Source organism: Phycodurus eques, chromosome 17 (assembly GCF_024500275.1).
Source record: "Phycodurus eques isolate BA_2022a chromosome 17, UOR_Pequ_1.1, whole genome shotgun sequence".
NCBI lineage: Eukaryota > Metazoa > Chordata > Actinopteri > Syngnathiformes > Syngnathidae > Phycodurus > Phycodurus eques.
In genome coordinates this window covers 21,664,443-21,677,510 of record NC_084541.1, presented here as the reverse complement: position 1 = coordinate 21,677,510, position 13,068 = coordinate 21,664,443, and the positions used below count along the sequence as shown (strand labels likewise).

Here is a 13,068-nt window from a genome sequence, read left to right as displayed (position 1 = left end):
CCGTAGTCCTGGACTGGGATAGGCTCTGGCACCCCGCGACCCTGAACAGGATCAGCGCCAGTGAGAATGACCGGATGGACGTCTTTCTTTGTCTCATCTTCTGCTGTGTTGATGTGCAAAAAATCATTCGGCAGTTTTTTTCATTTTTGCAACCACGGCGCTGACTTGACTTACAAGTTTAATTCATTCCGTGACCAATCTCGTAACTCTAAATGTACTCGTATATCAGATCGATTTTCCCTCATGAAATAGAAACATGAAATTCCATTGATCTGTTCCGGCCCCCAAAACTACCACAATTGTAATAATACATTTCATTCATAAAATTGATCATTTTACATCAATGCGACTTGACTTGACTTGACTGTTGTAGGAGAATAAAAAAAACAACACTGTCAAATGAATCATAAGTGCTTTAAAACGCTTCGAAAAGTTCACTTTAGTCCAGGTTCACTTCACAAAAGTTGCTGCACCAGGCGGTCGATCGATCAAGAAAGATAGTAGTTCAGTCAGAGCTTTCTTTTTCTCGCAGTGTTGCGCAACCTGAAATGAAACTCGATTTTTAAGTAAAAGACATCCATCGTGTGAAAGCGAGATAGTCGATGACGTCGTGCAAAAGAAGAGACGAGAGCGACGTGGCGCCGGCGTCGGGTTTGCCGCTCTTGGGTCTTTATTCAAATATTTTGAACGGAGACTGACGACAAGGTGACGAGCACTTCCTCTTCTTCGGCCTTTCATCGAGTCGAGATGCAAAAGCGCCGCGGCCAATCCCGGGATCCCGCTCGTACTCGGAGGAGGGAGAAAAAGAGGAGGAGGAGGAGGAGGACCTCAGTGCTGGATCCTCCTGATGGACTGGATCTGGGGGCTCTGAGCACGGGATCCAAACTCCCGGTAGGATTTGTACTCGCCTCCGCGGCAGTCCGCCTCCACGACGTACCGCTGGCCTCGGTAGCCCGGGTACTGGTAGCACACGAACCTGACGGAGAAGAGACGGCCTTAACGTCGGAAGCTAACGGGGCTAGCAGCGGACACTGACAGCTAGCGTCAAAAGCTCACATTTTTGACCGCAGGAGCTAACGGGATTAGCGTCAGGAGCTGACACATTTGACATCTGGAGCAAATCACTCCAGACGCATTTTGCGAGTCGAAGTTGGCTGGAGCAAGTTTTGCTCTATCTGACCGACCAATCAGAGTGCAGAAAAAAGCTGACGTCATCGAGGGCCCGCACTGTGAGCCCCCCCCCCCGTGAGGACAACTTTGAAATGTGATTTGGTAAAGAAACAGTCCCATCGCGAATAGAGTTAAAAAGTTCCACGGGGCGGCCCCACTGATTGCGAACGCGGCGGGCAGATTCGATTGACCCGGCGACGCGTACGGGCTGAAATCTGATTGGAGCAAAAAATGGAGCATACAGGTACTGCAGTGCGGTCAAGAGCAACAAATAAACTGTTGGGAAGAAAAGAATACAATTTTAGATTGTAAACGGAAGTAGGTAGTTCCAAAAGTAAGTCAGTGATGCAAGTAGTCGTCGGAATCTTCTGCTGAAGAATCAGCGAGGACGCAACACAGCCTCGTCAACCGTCAACAGGTCATCGAGGACGATCGAGTCCGCGGACGGCGGCGTGCGAAGCACTCACGCGCCGCTCTGGACGTGCAGGGATCCGACCCGGTTGTTCAACCAGCCCACGGCCCGCAGGGAGGGGTAGTCGTCGGACAGCTCCAACTGCCGACCCGTCGTGTTCTCCATCTCGTAGATGGTCATGCGAGCGTCCTCGTGGTTCTGAAGAAGGACGAGAAGAAGACGAGCGAAGCGCGGCGAGGCCGACGCTAGCGCCGGAGTTGTCGGGAGCTTACAGCGCAGGAGATGGGCCTGAAGGAGATCATCCTCTCGACGCGGTAAGAGTTGCTGCCGCCGTAGGCCTCGAAGCGCGGGTAGTCTCCTTTCTCCAGGACGAACTGCTGGCCGCAGAAGCCGGAGTGCTCGTAGCCCACCCAGCTGAAGCCAACGAGAAGCGCGGGCGCGAGCCAGTCAGCGCTCGGCGCCCGTTGCTCTACTTCAAGTCTACGCCAAGCGTCGGCCGTAGCCTAGTCCTAGAATCGGCGACGTGAAAAGCATCGCGGTCTACGTACGCGCCGCGCTCCACCTTGAGGGAGCGGATGTCGTCCAGGCCGCACTCCGTGACGTTCTGGCAGCTGGCCGTGAACTCCACGCGCTTGCCCTGGAAGCGCTCCCGGTCGTACGCCGTGATCTGCACACACAAACCGCACGGAACCGCGAGCCGGCTTCACGCGAGAGTCGGAACTGGAACTGGGACTGGGACTGGGACTGGGACTGGGACTGGGTCGCTTGCGTCAGATTGACGCACGGTAAGGGTTTGGGATTCTTCGGCGTCAACCGATCACGATCGATTGCCAACGGCGTGATCGACACGCGGTAACCCGTCCGGGCTCAGCCGCGACGGGCGGGCGTCGGCGTTCGCGTGTCGTCCGTGACGTACGCCGACTCACCTTCCGGGGGCCCACGGGCGACGGGTTGGTCGGCGCCATCGTCTTCCTGTCGGGGGACACGGCAGACGTTCATGACCTTCGCGTGTGCGCGCGGGCCGAGGCGCCGTACCGACCGAAGGGCTGGTCCGAGGGTCACGGGGTTCCGCCGACGGGCCTGCGGAGGCGCCGTCAGCGGGGGCTTTATGTACACGACGCACGGGGGCGCGGTCGGATCGTGTCGCCACTTTTGCTTTGGGACTCGTGTCTTTGTTGTGAAACGCGCGCGGGCACATACGCACACACGCCGCCATCCCCTAAAACGAAATGTTTCACGCACGAACATCCTGGCGTCCCTTTCAACGCAATCGTGCTACTCTAGCACGCGCGCACGCACGCACGCACTACAACAAACAAAAATCAACAACACACTTTCATGGATGGAGTGAGTGCGTTTGTGTCAAGTGTGTGTGCCTTCTTCTGATTGGCCTGTTCTTCCCCAGAGAAGCGAAGGCGGGCTCAATGACAAACAATCGCGCAGGACGTACTTGCGTGTGCGTTTCTGCTGATGCGTGCGCCTCTCACACATGACAAAGAGACACGCAAAGTCAGCAGGCGTAGGCGAGGCGTCCATGGCGCGTCGCGCGCGCACACACAACGAGCAATGTAGCATACCGTGATAGTACATTTCCACCGTAGCGCCCGGACGTCACCCTGGAAGGAGGAACTATTGTACTGCTATAAATGTAGTTGGAGGGTCAATTTTATTGGGACCAAAAGAAGATCCCGGTCCTCCTCCAGAGGTCCGGGAACCTTTGGGGCTCGTTGAAACCTTCGAGTTCCAGGAACTACAAACACCAAGAATGAAATGTTCCCGGAGAGAGGCTACACGCTCACAGATTCGGGAAGTTAAAATGCATTTTTACAGTGTGTGAAAGGTGAACACGTTTGAACAAGTCTGGAAGACGTTACCAAAAAAAAGTATAGAAGAAATAAAAGAAGTCGTCATGGATATGAAAAGTGTCCTTAAGTCACTTTGATGTTTCAAAGACGCTGACTTAGCAAATGCTGTTGAATCACATTTCAAAAAAACTCTTTTACTTCCCCATCCTGTATAATATTAAATTGCATTTACGATTCCTCTTCGTGTCGACTTTGTCGAGTCCAAAAGAAAGTTAATTTCGAGATGCATTTTCAGTTGAAAAGATGTTTTGTTGTGTATTGTCCAAAATAAAGTTGTATTTACAGGGTGGGCCACAAGTTTATATACATAGAAAGGAAGGATGTTTTTTTTTTTTGCAAACATCTTTTTAGGGACCCTGTAAAAAAAAAAAAGAAAATCCAAAAACTTACGGCGCACGCTAAAATTCTAAAATGATCACAGGCGGACTACATAGCGTCTAAACTTGACTAACATTGTAGTAAAGGTTGATAAAAGTTCAAGTTCAAAGTGAAATAAAAGGATGAAAAGTATCAACTGGAGCAAGTATAAAAAACAAACTATGGAGCATACAAAAGCTTGTTGCCAAGCAGAACTCGCAGGCCTCAATCCTAAGCGGCCAATCAAAAGAGGAGGATCGAAGTTCACGCAAAGTCGCTGCCCTCGTGTCCGTCCGTCTTTGTCCTTCACGTCGGTCAAAGCGTCCGTTCCTTCGCGTCCCGCCTTTTTCCTCCCGTCCCCCCAGTTACGCCGGCCCAGGCGTCCGTGTCGGACACGCCGCGTCCCCACGTGTTGACGGTCAGAATTCCGATGACGTTCAGCACCGAGCCGGCTTTCGCCTGCGGAAGCAGGAAGTCACCAGGAAACATCCCGTTTGCCGTTTGACGAGCGTAACGCCTCGCTTCCGAAATCATTTGTTGGGTCGCTTGTGAACTGAGCGAAGGAAGTTCTCGCCGTGTCCGCGACTCTGAGATTCCCCAAGGAGAAGGCGATGGCGCCGGGGGGGGGGGGCGTGGCCGCGGCGCAGGGGAGCAGGAGGGCGGAGCTCGATGCCGACGGACCGCACGGCAAGAAAAAACATGTCGGTCACGAGTGGGAAAGCCTCGGTGACCTGTGGCGCTTTCCCGCCCGCCCGCCGCGTCTTAAATTCCCTCTCGAGCGAGAAGAAAGATGTCGCGCGCCACAAACAAGAGTGTCGGTAACGACCCTGCCAGATTTGAATCATTGACAAAAGTCGATGAGACGAGCCTTCAAAATGGGGAATCGAGTCAAAGTTTGAGCGGCTTTGTGGCTTTGATTGCGTCGGAACGAAGTCGTGGCTACTACGTCTTGCGATCTTCTCTGTCCGACAACATCTGCTCCCGAAACGCTATCTGGTGGCACAACGAGTTTTGGTCCTGCTTTCAGTTCAGGTCAATCACTTCACTGCCACCTGGAAGTAACCCCCGGCCTAGTTTTTGACAAACATTACAAAGAGCCTCTACTACCACGAGAAAGACAATATGAACCTTGTTACACAGGACCACCAGAAGGTTCCTCAGAAAAACAAAGAGCACCAAGCACACCAGCCTCAGGGCACGTCGGTCTACTCTCACGCCGCGTCCAGATGTTTCTCTCCCATCGCTTCCTCCTTGGAGGACGAGGTTTTCATCTCAATGTCCGGATGGTCTCAGTCCCTGAGGTCGCACGTGACCCTTTCGGGCGCCGGGCTTCGAGCCCCGCCTGCGGGCCCGGCTCCGGAGCGGGACCCCCGGTGACCCGCGCCCACGCAAGGGAAAATGCGATTCCATCGGCGGGACGGTTGGTTTAGCCGCAGCACGCTTCGTGTGTTTGTGCACGTCGCCCCTATCAAGGTCATAAGGTCACAAGGTCGTAGTCTGCTCACGTTTGCGCTCAAAAGTGCGCGCGTGTAAGGGTGTGCGTTGTTTGTGTTAAGGTTTGTTCCCACGCACACAAAGAGCAAACCCGACATTTGACATTTTTGGAGGTCGGCGTTTCCCGCCGGCCGTGGCTCACCTCGGACCAATCAGATCGCGGGACGCCGCCGCGTGGGCGTCGTCTTTGGACTCCGACCGGCCGCTGCGAGTTTCGTCTCGTCGACGCTCGGAAAACGTTTATCGCTTCGAAACGTTTGACGACTTCGTGAGTCGCCGCCATGAAGACGCTGCGCTTCTTCATCATCACATCGATGATGATGATGATGATGGACGCCGTCTCGGCTGCAGACGGTACGTCAACTCACGCGCTCGCTCGTGACACGCTGCCCCATCGATGTAATCGCACGCACACACTAAATGTTTTGTGTGAGGGTGTATTCGTGTGCGCACGAGTGTGTGTTTGTGTAACATCTTTGTGCAGAGACGTGCGCCGGTCGCTGCGGTTCCTTCGACCGGTTGAGGAAGTGTCAGTGTGATTCCGTGTGCGTTTACTACGGAAGCTGCCGTCACGACTTTGACAAAACATGTCCCCAAAAAAGTGAGCGACCTTCAAACGTCCTCGGTGTCACGTGACAGCCACCCCGAAGTGCGTTTCTGACCTGACCGTTTCTGCACTTGCGCGTCCTTCGGCGGGCGCGCGGCGACACTTTCGAGGAAGCCGAAGACAACCGAACCCCGTGGGAGACGCCGCCGGTCGCGTCGGCTCCGACCGCGACGCCGACTCGGAGCGCGAGGCCGGTCGCCTCCGCGGGGCCTACGACGCCCGCGGACCGAGACCGAGACGGCGACGCCTGCGCCGCCTTCCTGCAGCTGAAGAACGGATCTGTGTACGCCTTGGGAGGTACGCCCCCTACAGGAGACGCAGGACCACGTGTGGATTCTTCTACAGCGGACTCGGACGGTTCCCTCGAACGTCCACCGAAATCCCGTCTTAGCGATTGACGAATGATTACGAATGCGGCGCAATCATTTATCGTTCCCGACTGCCGAATCGCTAGGTAGGGGTTTTTGGGGCTCATTTTCATCGAATTCGATATTCAAAACTGTAAATTTGAAAAGAAAAAAACAAAAAAAGGCAAAGTTGTTTTGTTTTGATGCCGTCTTGGTTTGTAAATGCTTGGAGTCCCATTTTCAAAAAGTTCTTGATGATTTCAAATTTTAGGCATTCATAGTAAAGAGAGAATTACACAAATTTCATGGCAGATTTCTTCAACGCGTATTGGAAAAAGGCGGCACGGTGGACGACCGGTTAGAGCGTCGGCCTCACAGTTCTGAGGACCCGGGTTCGATCCCCGGCCCCGCCCGTGTGGAGTTTGCGTGTTCTCCCCGTGCCCGCGTGGCTTTTCTCCTGGGCGCTCCGCTTTCCTCCCCGCATCCCAAAAACACGCATGAATTGGAGACTCTAAATTGCCCGTAGGCGCGACTGCGAGTGCGAATGGTCGTTTGTTTGTTTCTATGTGCCCTGCGATGGGCCGGCGACCGGTCGAGGGCGTACCCCGCCTCCTGCCCGATGACAGCCGGGATGGGCTCCGGCACGCCCGCGACCCGCGCGAGGAGAAGCGCGACAGAAAACGGATGAATGAATGTATTGGAAAAACGATAACTTTGAACTAAATAAGAAGGAGAATTCAAATGTATTCCGTTTTATTTGTTCGATCAAATTTCCAATAAAATTGTGGCGGCCCACTCAAATACACTTCTTGCATGACGCTAACCACATAAACAGCTTCTCGTGATTTTTACGATCACAATTGCCACGCGTTGCCCCTCAAACTCTGCGGATACGAGTGCATCAATCAGCCCAACTATTCATTAAAGCCGCTACGCTCTTGTCTTTATGCAGTCGGAATAACGGTAAAGACATGCAATGGTGGGCAGGCTTGCACAAAGTCATACATATTCATTCATTCATTCATATCTCTGAAAGAACAGCATTTATTTGGCCGTCTGCTGTCGCGTGCACGCAAAACGCCGACCTCGTCGCAGATCGTTGCGACGACGTCACGAGGCCGTCCGGTGGCGATCACGGCAAAGACGCAAAAGAAGGAACGCTTTGGACTCCAGGATGCGTTTGGGTTTGTTTTCACGGGGAAAAGGAGAACATTTCAAAAGATCCCACAATGTCATCAGCGTATTGAGAACACCTGCCATGAATGAGGAAAAATTCAATTCAAACTCATTGAAACGATCCCATCGTTCCTATGGAGAACGGTCGCTCCTAGCGCGTTAGCGTGTCAGCCTGTTTTTTCGGCCTCGTCGCAGGCGAGTATTTCTTCGAGCTGGACGACGCGGCCGTGCTCGCCGGTTATCCCAAACGGGTCCGGGAGGTGCGGGGAATGCCGGGGCCCGCGGACGCCGCCTTCACGCGCGTCAACCGCCAGGGAAAGTCGTACATCTTTAAGGTGAGGCACGCTCAGCTCCCGCGGCCTGTCCAAACCTTCGCTGAGGCGAGGCGGCCATTGGAAATGAGACAAATCTCCCTCGCGGCGAACGGAAATGCCACAAACGTAAATGTACGGAAACCTCCCGCGTAGTCACGCTTCAGTATTTGTCAATTCACCGGTACGTGTTTTTGGAACAGATCCTCCGTTATTTGCCGTTTATGGGTCTCTGTGTAGTTTTGTACCGTTTGTGTAATGCCACACGATGGCGCCAAAGCTCGTAGGAAAAATCGTACTTCGGCCGCATTTTTCCCCCCCGACATCAAATCACCTGTAAATCGTTTATTTTGAAGACGAGTTGAGTCGTGTTCTTCAAGGGACCGTAGTTTGTTCGATATTTACAGTTTCGACAGGAACGCTTACATCGCCTTGGACAATTGCAACAAATACAAAGACCGGAGAGGCGTGGAAGAGGGTCTCGTCTGCTTTGTAAAGCACTGTAATGACTGCCGCCGTCAGCTGGCACAGCTTTTGAGTAGAAGAGAAAGATTAGGCGCGGAACGTCAATTATGCGAGGGAGAAATGCCAACGCGTTGGAAGTCGGACGGGTTTCGGCACCTGACACTCACGTGTTTTCTCATGTATAATACGCACCCCCAAAATCGTACTTTCGCAGCTGGAATTTCCTTCTACGTGCAGTACGTATAATACGCAGCCCACAATTGCTGGTGTACACGCTCAAAAAAGTGAAATATTATCCGTGTCGGCATTTGTATTTTATTCCTTTTTTCAAAAGAAGTTTGTTTTCTGAAGTCAACCGGAACGAAGCCGGAAAAGGCTCGCCTCGCTCCGTGCGTCCGTCCACGGAAGCGGTGACTTGCTATATGACACGTGCGCGCGAGGTATATCGCCAACTCACGAGCGAGCGTTTCTGCCGTCCTGCGACACACACGATACGCTCGCACGAGGCGGCGCCTGCGAGGCCGTCACGATTCTCTGTGAGCGCTGGAAATTATTTGATTCCACGGAACTTTGTGCCATTAGACATTACATATCCTATTGCGACCAAAGTGAAGTGCGCTCGGCGGCGGTGCGAAAAGACGGCGGCGCGAACGGCACGTAAAAGTTTGGGCGGGGTCGAGAAGGCTTTACACCTGGCGCGCGCCGGCGTCCCTCGGGGAAGGCGGTACCGGCGGTTCGACGGCGACGTCCCGGACGACGGCTTCCCCGGGGACATTTCCGAGGGCTTCCGGACGACCTCCGCGCCGCCTTCGCCGTGCCCGCGCCCGGTCGCCGTGGCAAAGAGAAGGCCTACTTCTTTGAAGGTAGCGAGGACCGTCGGCGTACGTCGTGAAAGGAACTCTGAAGGCTCACTTTCATATCGTTTGATCGAGAACGGTAAAGACACCCGTGAAAGAAAAGATTGTCATTTGGCATTTTGGGATGGCGCCTCGGTTTTCGCTGGCTAAATGTCTAAAGTAAAGGCAGAAATACACTTCCTGCGTGACGCGGGACTCATAAACGGCTTCCCAATCGAGTCAACGTTGCCCTTCAAACTAGCGCACAAATGATCCCAAGTCCTCGTCCAAGCCGTGACGCTCTTGCTTTTGTACAATCGGAATAACGCCAACGACATCGACACAATTCATTCCTGGCTCCGCAATAGCAGCATTTTCTCTTTTCTTTCATTCAGCGTTCCGCCAAGCCGCTAACCGCTTCCCGCGCGGATCTCCGACCGCCGATCTTCACTTTTTCTTTTCTCTTTTGATACTCGGACTTCAGTATCGGCAGCGTGCCGCTTTCTGACGTGCTCCCACAGACTCAAATTGTCCGTATTGTCATTTCACGTCATCAAGTAAACGACTCGACTTTGTTCGAACGTCTTTTTCTCGCTTACTTCCAAAGCACGACACTGAGAACGCGAATCTCAAAACCGTTCTAATTCACACAGTGCTTATAGACATTCCTAAGCATTTTATAACGACGCATCCCGTGACTTTGAACGTTCCCTATCCTGCCGAAGAATCACGGCGGGAGCTTCGCAGCGATCCTCGAGGCGTTCGAAACCGAAGCGTTTCAGTCGGCGACGGAAGGGTCGCCGAGCCTCGCGCACGGTGCCGCTCGCTAAATGACACAAAGACGCTTTGCGGATCACACGCACCGCACAAACCGAGTGTTGACGTGCTAATTCCAAACGTCGCTAACCTGGAAAACGGCGAACGACGGAATGAAAACCCCGACCGGTCGCGCTTCGTCCCCCAATTTCCTCCGAGCGGCGGGCGGACGGATCCGAATATCGACACTCGTATGGGATCGGATCGATCCCCGAAGACGACGCGGTACACCGCAGGCCGCCGGCAGGGGGCGGAGCGAGCAACCGAGCGCGACGACGCTCGCGTTGATCCCAATTGGTTGGGAAGATACATTTGGAATAAGGCGCTCCTGGCAACAAAGACTTTTGATGAATTCAAATCCTGCTATCAGTCAAGCGGATTGATTTTCAGCGGGCGTGTCTTTACCGTTACGGATCAAACGTTCCGAAGGCGAGCCTGAAGTTCCGGCGCGCCTCCGCAGACGATGGCTACCACGTGTACCGGTTCGTCCGGGACGGCGCCCGGACGACGCGCTCGTCGCCTTCGCCGCTGTTCTCGCGCTACGCTGACCTCTTCTGCCAGCGGAATTTGGACCGCCTCTTCGCGGAACTCTTCGGGGCCGCAGGTCAGACGCCCGCGCCTTCTCCCTCTTCATCTTCATCGGCCTCTTTCAGCCGGAAGCCGCTCTTCGGGGCCGCGCCCCATCGCTGAGAACTGGCCGGGCGTCAGCCCCCCCGGCGGACGCGTCTTCCGGCGGCAAAGTCGACTAACGCTTTTCGATGACATCTGGAGCGATTTGTTCGAGGTCGGCAAAACGGAGGAGGCGGTCGCCGCGACCGCGGAGACGCTCGCCGGCGCGCCCGTTCAATACGTTGACTTCTTCGAGAGAGGTGAGACGACGCGCGTTTGCACGCGGGCGCTTCTCCAACGTCACCTGCGTTTTTGTGCGCGTGCGTCCAGATGAATACTACCGAGTCGACTTGCGTACTAAACGCGCGGTGCCCGCCGCGCCGCCTTACCCGCGATCCATCGCCGAGTTCCGGCTGGGCCGCCGGCAGGAAGACGTTCCCGACGACACGCGCGCCGAGAGGAGCTAAACAAAGGCGAGGAGCGAGACGCGACAGCGGCGCAAAGTCCGATGAGCGCAAATTCAAAGCGCTCGACCCCAGTTGCATTGTCAACTGCGCGGCAACTCTTGAGTTATTATTACTCATATTGTTTGTATAGGTTTTCCACTTTGAACAGTTCACAAAAGAATCACTGCCTAAGTACAGTTCAGTTGTATTTAACGTGTTTGACTTTTCACCCAATCAGAGGTCCGAAGGAGGAAGATCGGCTGTCCAGGAGTCGCGACGACGCCCCCTGCCGGCAAACGTCACGTTCACTGCAAGCCTGCAAACTAAATCGATTCCAACCGCCTGCCGCAATAACACGCAGCACCTGACTTTTTGACCCACTTAGTTCATCTGTAAGATCTTGACATCACGAATACTTTACTCGCCGTTTCCAGGCATTCTTTTCGACGACTTTTGTTGTCATGTCTTTAATGGGTGTTGACAGCGCGTGCGCCTCACGACAAATGATCGATGCAACAATTCCCGTGAGAAAATCAGACAGCGCTGGGATTCGAACCCGGGCTCTCCTGTTTACGAGACAGGCGCTTTCTCCGACGAAGCCACGCGCGTTTGCTTTTCTGTGAAATATTACAAGCGCAGGACGGCGATGAGGGAACCCTGCGCTTTCTGTTCATTCCTCAATGAAAGGATAACATCGAGGTTCGCCAGCCAATTAACCTGAAGCGTCAACAATCGGTCGAGGCGGCTACGATCGTCCGTGTCAGGCAAGTCCTCGAGTCGAGCCGCGACAAGCGAGCGCACCCCCGGGACGAGTTCTGCGGCGGGCGATTCCGCGCAAAGGACAGAAAAGTTCAATCCAAAAAAACATTACATATTGCTTTGAAAAATCCATTTTTAGGGAAAAGGAAAACAAGTTGTCGTCGCAATTGTCTTACGAGATGAAAGCCCCCCCGCCCCCCCTCCGAGAACAATCTCATGCAGAAAAAAAAACTATCTTGCAAGAAGGAAGTCGCATTTTTTCTTTTTAGCTTATTGATGGGAATAACGTATTTTTCAAGAAATCATGCTTTTTTTTTAGGACCCAAAAGTTTCCAGTAAATTAAAACTGTATCTGTCCCAGAAAAAATGTCACGATCTTACCAGTGATACTTTTGCGTACTGCTTGAGATAACCCGCGTGCCACTCGTGGTACTCGCGCCGCAGTTTGACAACCTCTGGGCGAGGGAATTCCTGCAGGTCCGCCCGGGTCCTAAAGTCCGTTGAGTTTCCCGCGTATTCCAAACAGCGGGCGGCATTGGGAAAGGGAACGTTCGCCTGTTGTCCAGTTTTTGTCGCGTCGATTGTCCAATGGCCGCCGCGCGTTCTTGTTCCAAAGCGATTGTAACCCGCAAAAACAATTTCCATTACAATGGCGAGTCGACGTGAGTCTGCACGCTGCAGGAAAAGAAAACGTCAACCTTCAGCTGACCTTTGACACGTCTCCTTCAAATTTGAGGCGCAGTCGTCGAACGAGATGCCAAATGATGTCACGTTTTTGGGAACACCGTGCACGTCCAATATGAATTGTGCGCTCCTGATACGACAGAAGCCGCCCGACTGATGCGAATGAGGGCCACTTGACCCTTGACCGCTAACCTACGAACTTTGTGACGCTGTTTTCGTGAATGATTTGATGCATTTGGAGAAATCTTTCGGTCGACTCTCGACACAAATGTGGCGTGACGACGACATCCGAATGAAGCTCAGCACAAAAAGCCATCCAATAGAAATGTCGGCCATTTTGGGGGTCATTCAATGGACATGCATCCTTAGCATTGATCGCTTTTCATTCTTTCCTTTTTCAATGTCTGAACAGTTTTTCGGTGCTACATGGGAGCTTGGTTTTCATGATCAAAAAACCCAGAATAGCAAATGTTTTTTTTTCCCCCCAAAAGAAATGGTAGTGTTTTCCTCATTTTGATTTATATTCATTCATAACTTGTTTTGTTTGTTTTATATGCGGCTTAAGTTTGTCTTTCATTGTGTTACGTCACGTTATGATGCTACATTTGGCCTTTATTCTCTCTCTCCCCGTGGAAAAGGAGGATTTTGTGTGTGTGCGTGTAAACGTATCGGAGGACGAAGGGACGCGTTTGAGCGCGGTTGTGTCGTCTGAGG

General features: G+C 53.1%; 2 protein-coding genes across 2 annotated transcripts; one reads left to right on the top strand and one right to left on the bottom strand.

Moving 5' to 3' along the window:
- Positions 1–828: 828 nt before the first annotated feature.
- On the bottom strand, positions 829–2,633 carry LOC133416030 (beta-crystallin A3-like). Its single transcript, XM_061702649.1, has 5 exons — positions 2,509–2,633; positions 2,131–2,249; positions 1,855–1,996; positions 1,638–1,780; positions 829–976 (listed from the first exon to the last, which is right to left on the bottom strand). The coding sequence occupies exons 1-5, from the start codon at positions 2,545–2,547 to the stop codon at positions 829–831; spliced, it is 591 nt and encodes a 196-aa protein (XP_061558633.1). The 5' UTR covers positions 2,548–2,633.
- A 2,293-nt stretch (positions 2,634–4,926) lies between these two features.
- LOC133416402 (vitronectin-like) lies at positions 4,927–11,308 on the top strand. The gene is given in 11 exon segments (XM_061703251.1): positions 4,927–5,177; positions 5,383–5,519; positions 5,572–5,652; positions 5,783–5,901; positions 5,995–6,202; positions 7,624–7,768; positions 8,926–8,987; positions 8,990–9,067; positions 10,317–10,460; positions 10,510–10,725; positions 10,796–11,308. Coding segments are annotated over 11 exon segments (1,578 nt in total). The 3' UTR covers positions 10,933–11,308.
- Positions 11,309–13,068: the final 1,760 nt, after the last annotated feature.

Bases quoted from the DNA above. Each gene is read 5' to 3' on its own strand.
- LOC133416030 (XM_061702649.1), bottom strand. From the start codon at position 2,547: ATGGCGCCGACCAACCCGTCGCCCGTGGGCCCCCGGAAG. The intron at 1,997-2,130 runs GTACGTAGACCG...CGTTGGCTTCAG, and splicing joins CTCAAGGTGGAGCGCGGCGC to CTGGGTGGGCTACGAGCACT. The intron at 1,781-1,854 runs GTAAGCTCCCGA...GTCCTTCTTCAG, and splicing joins TCAGGCCCATCTCCTGCGCT to AACCACGAGGACGCTCGCAT.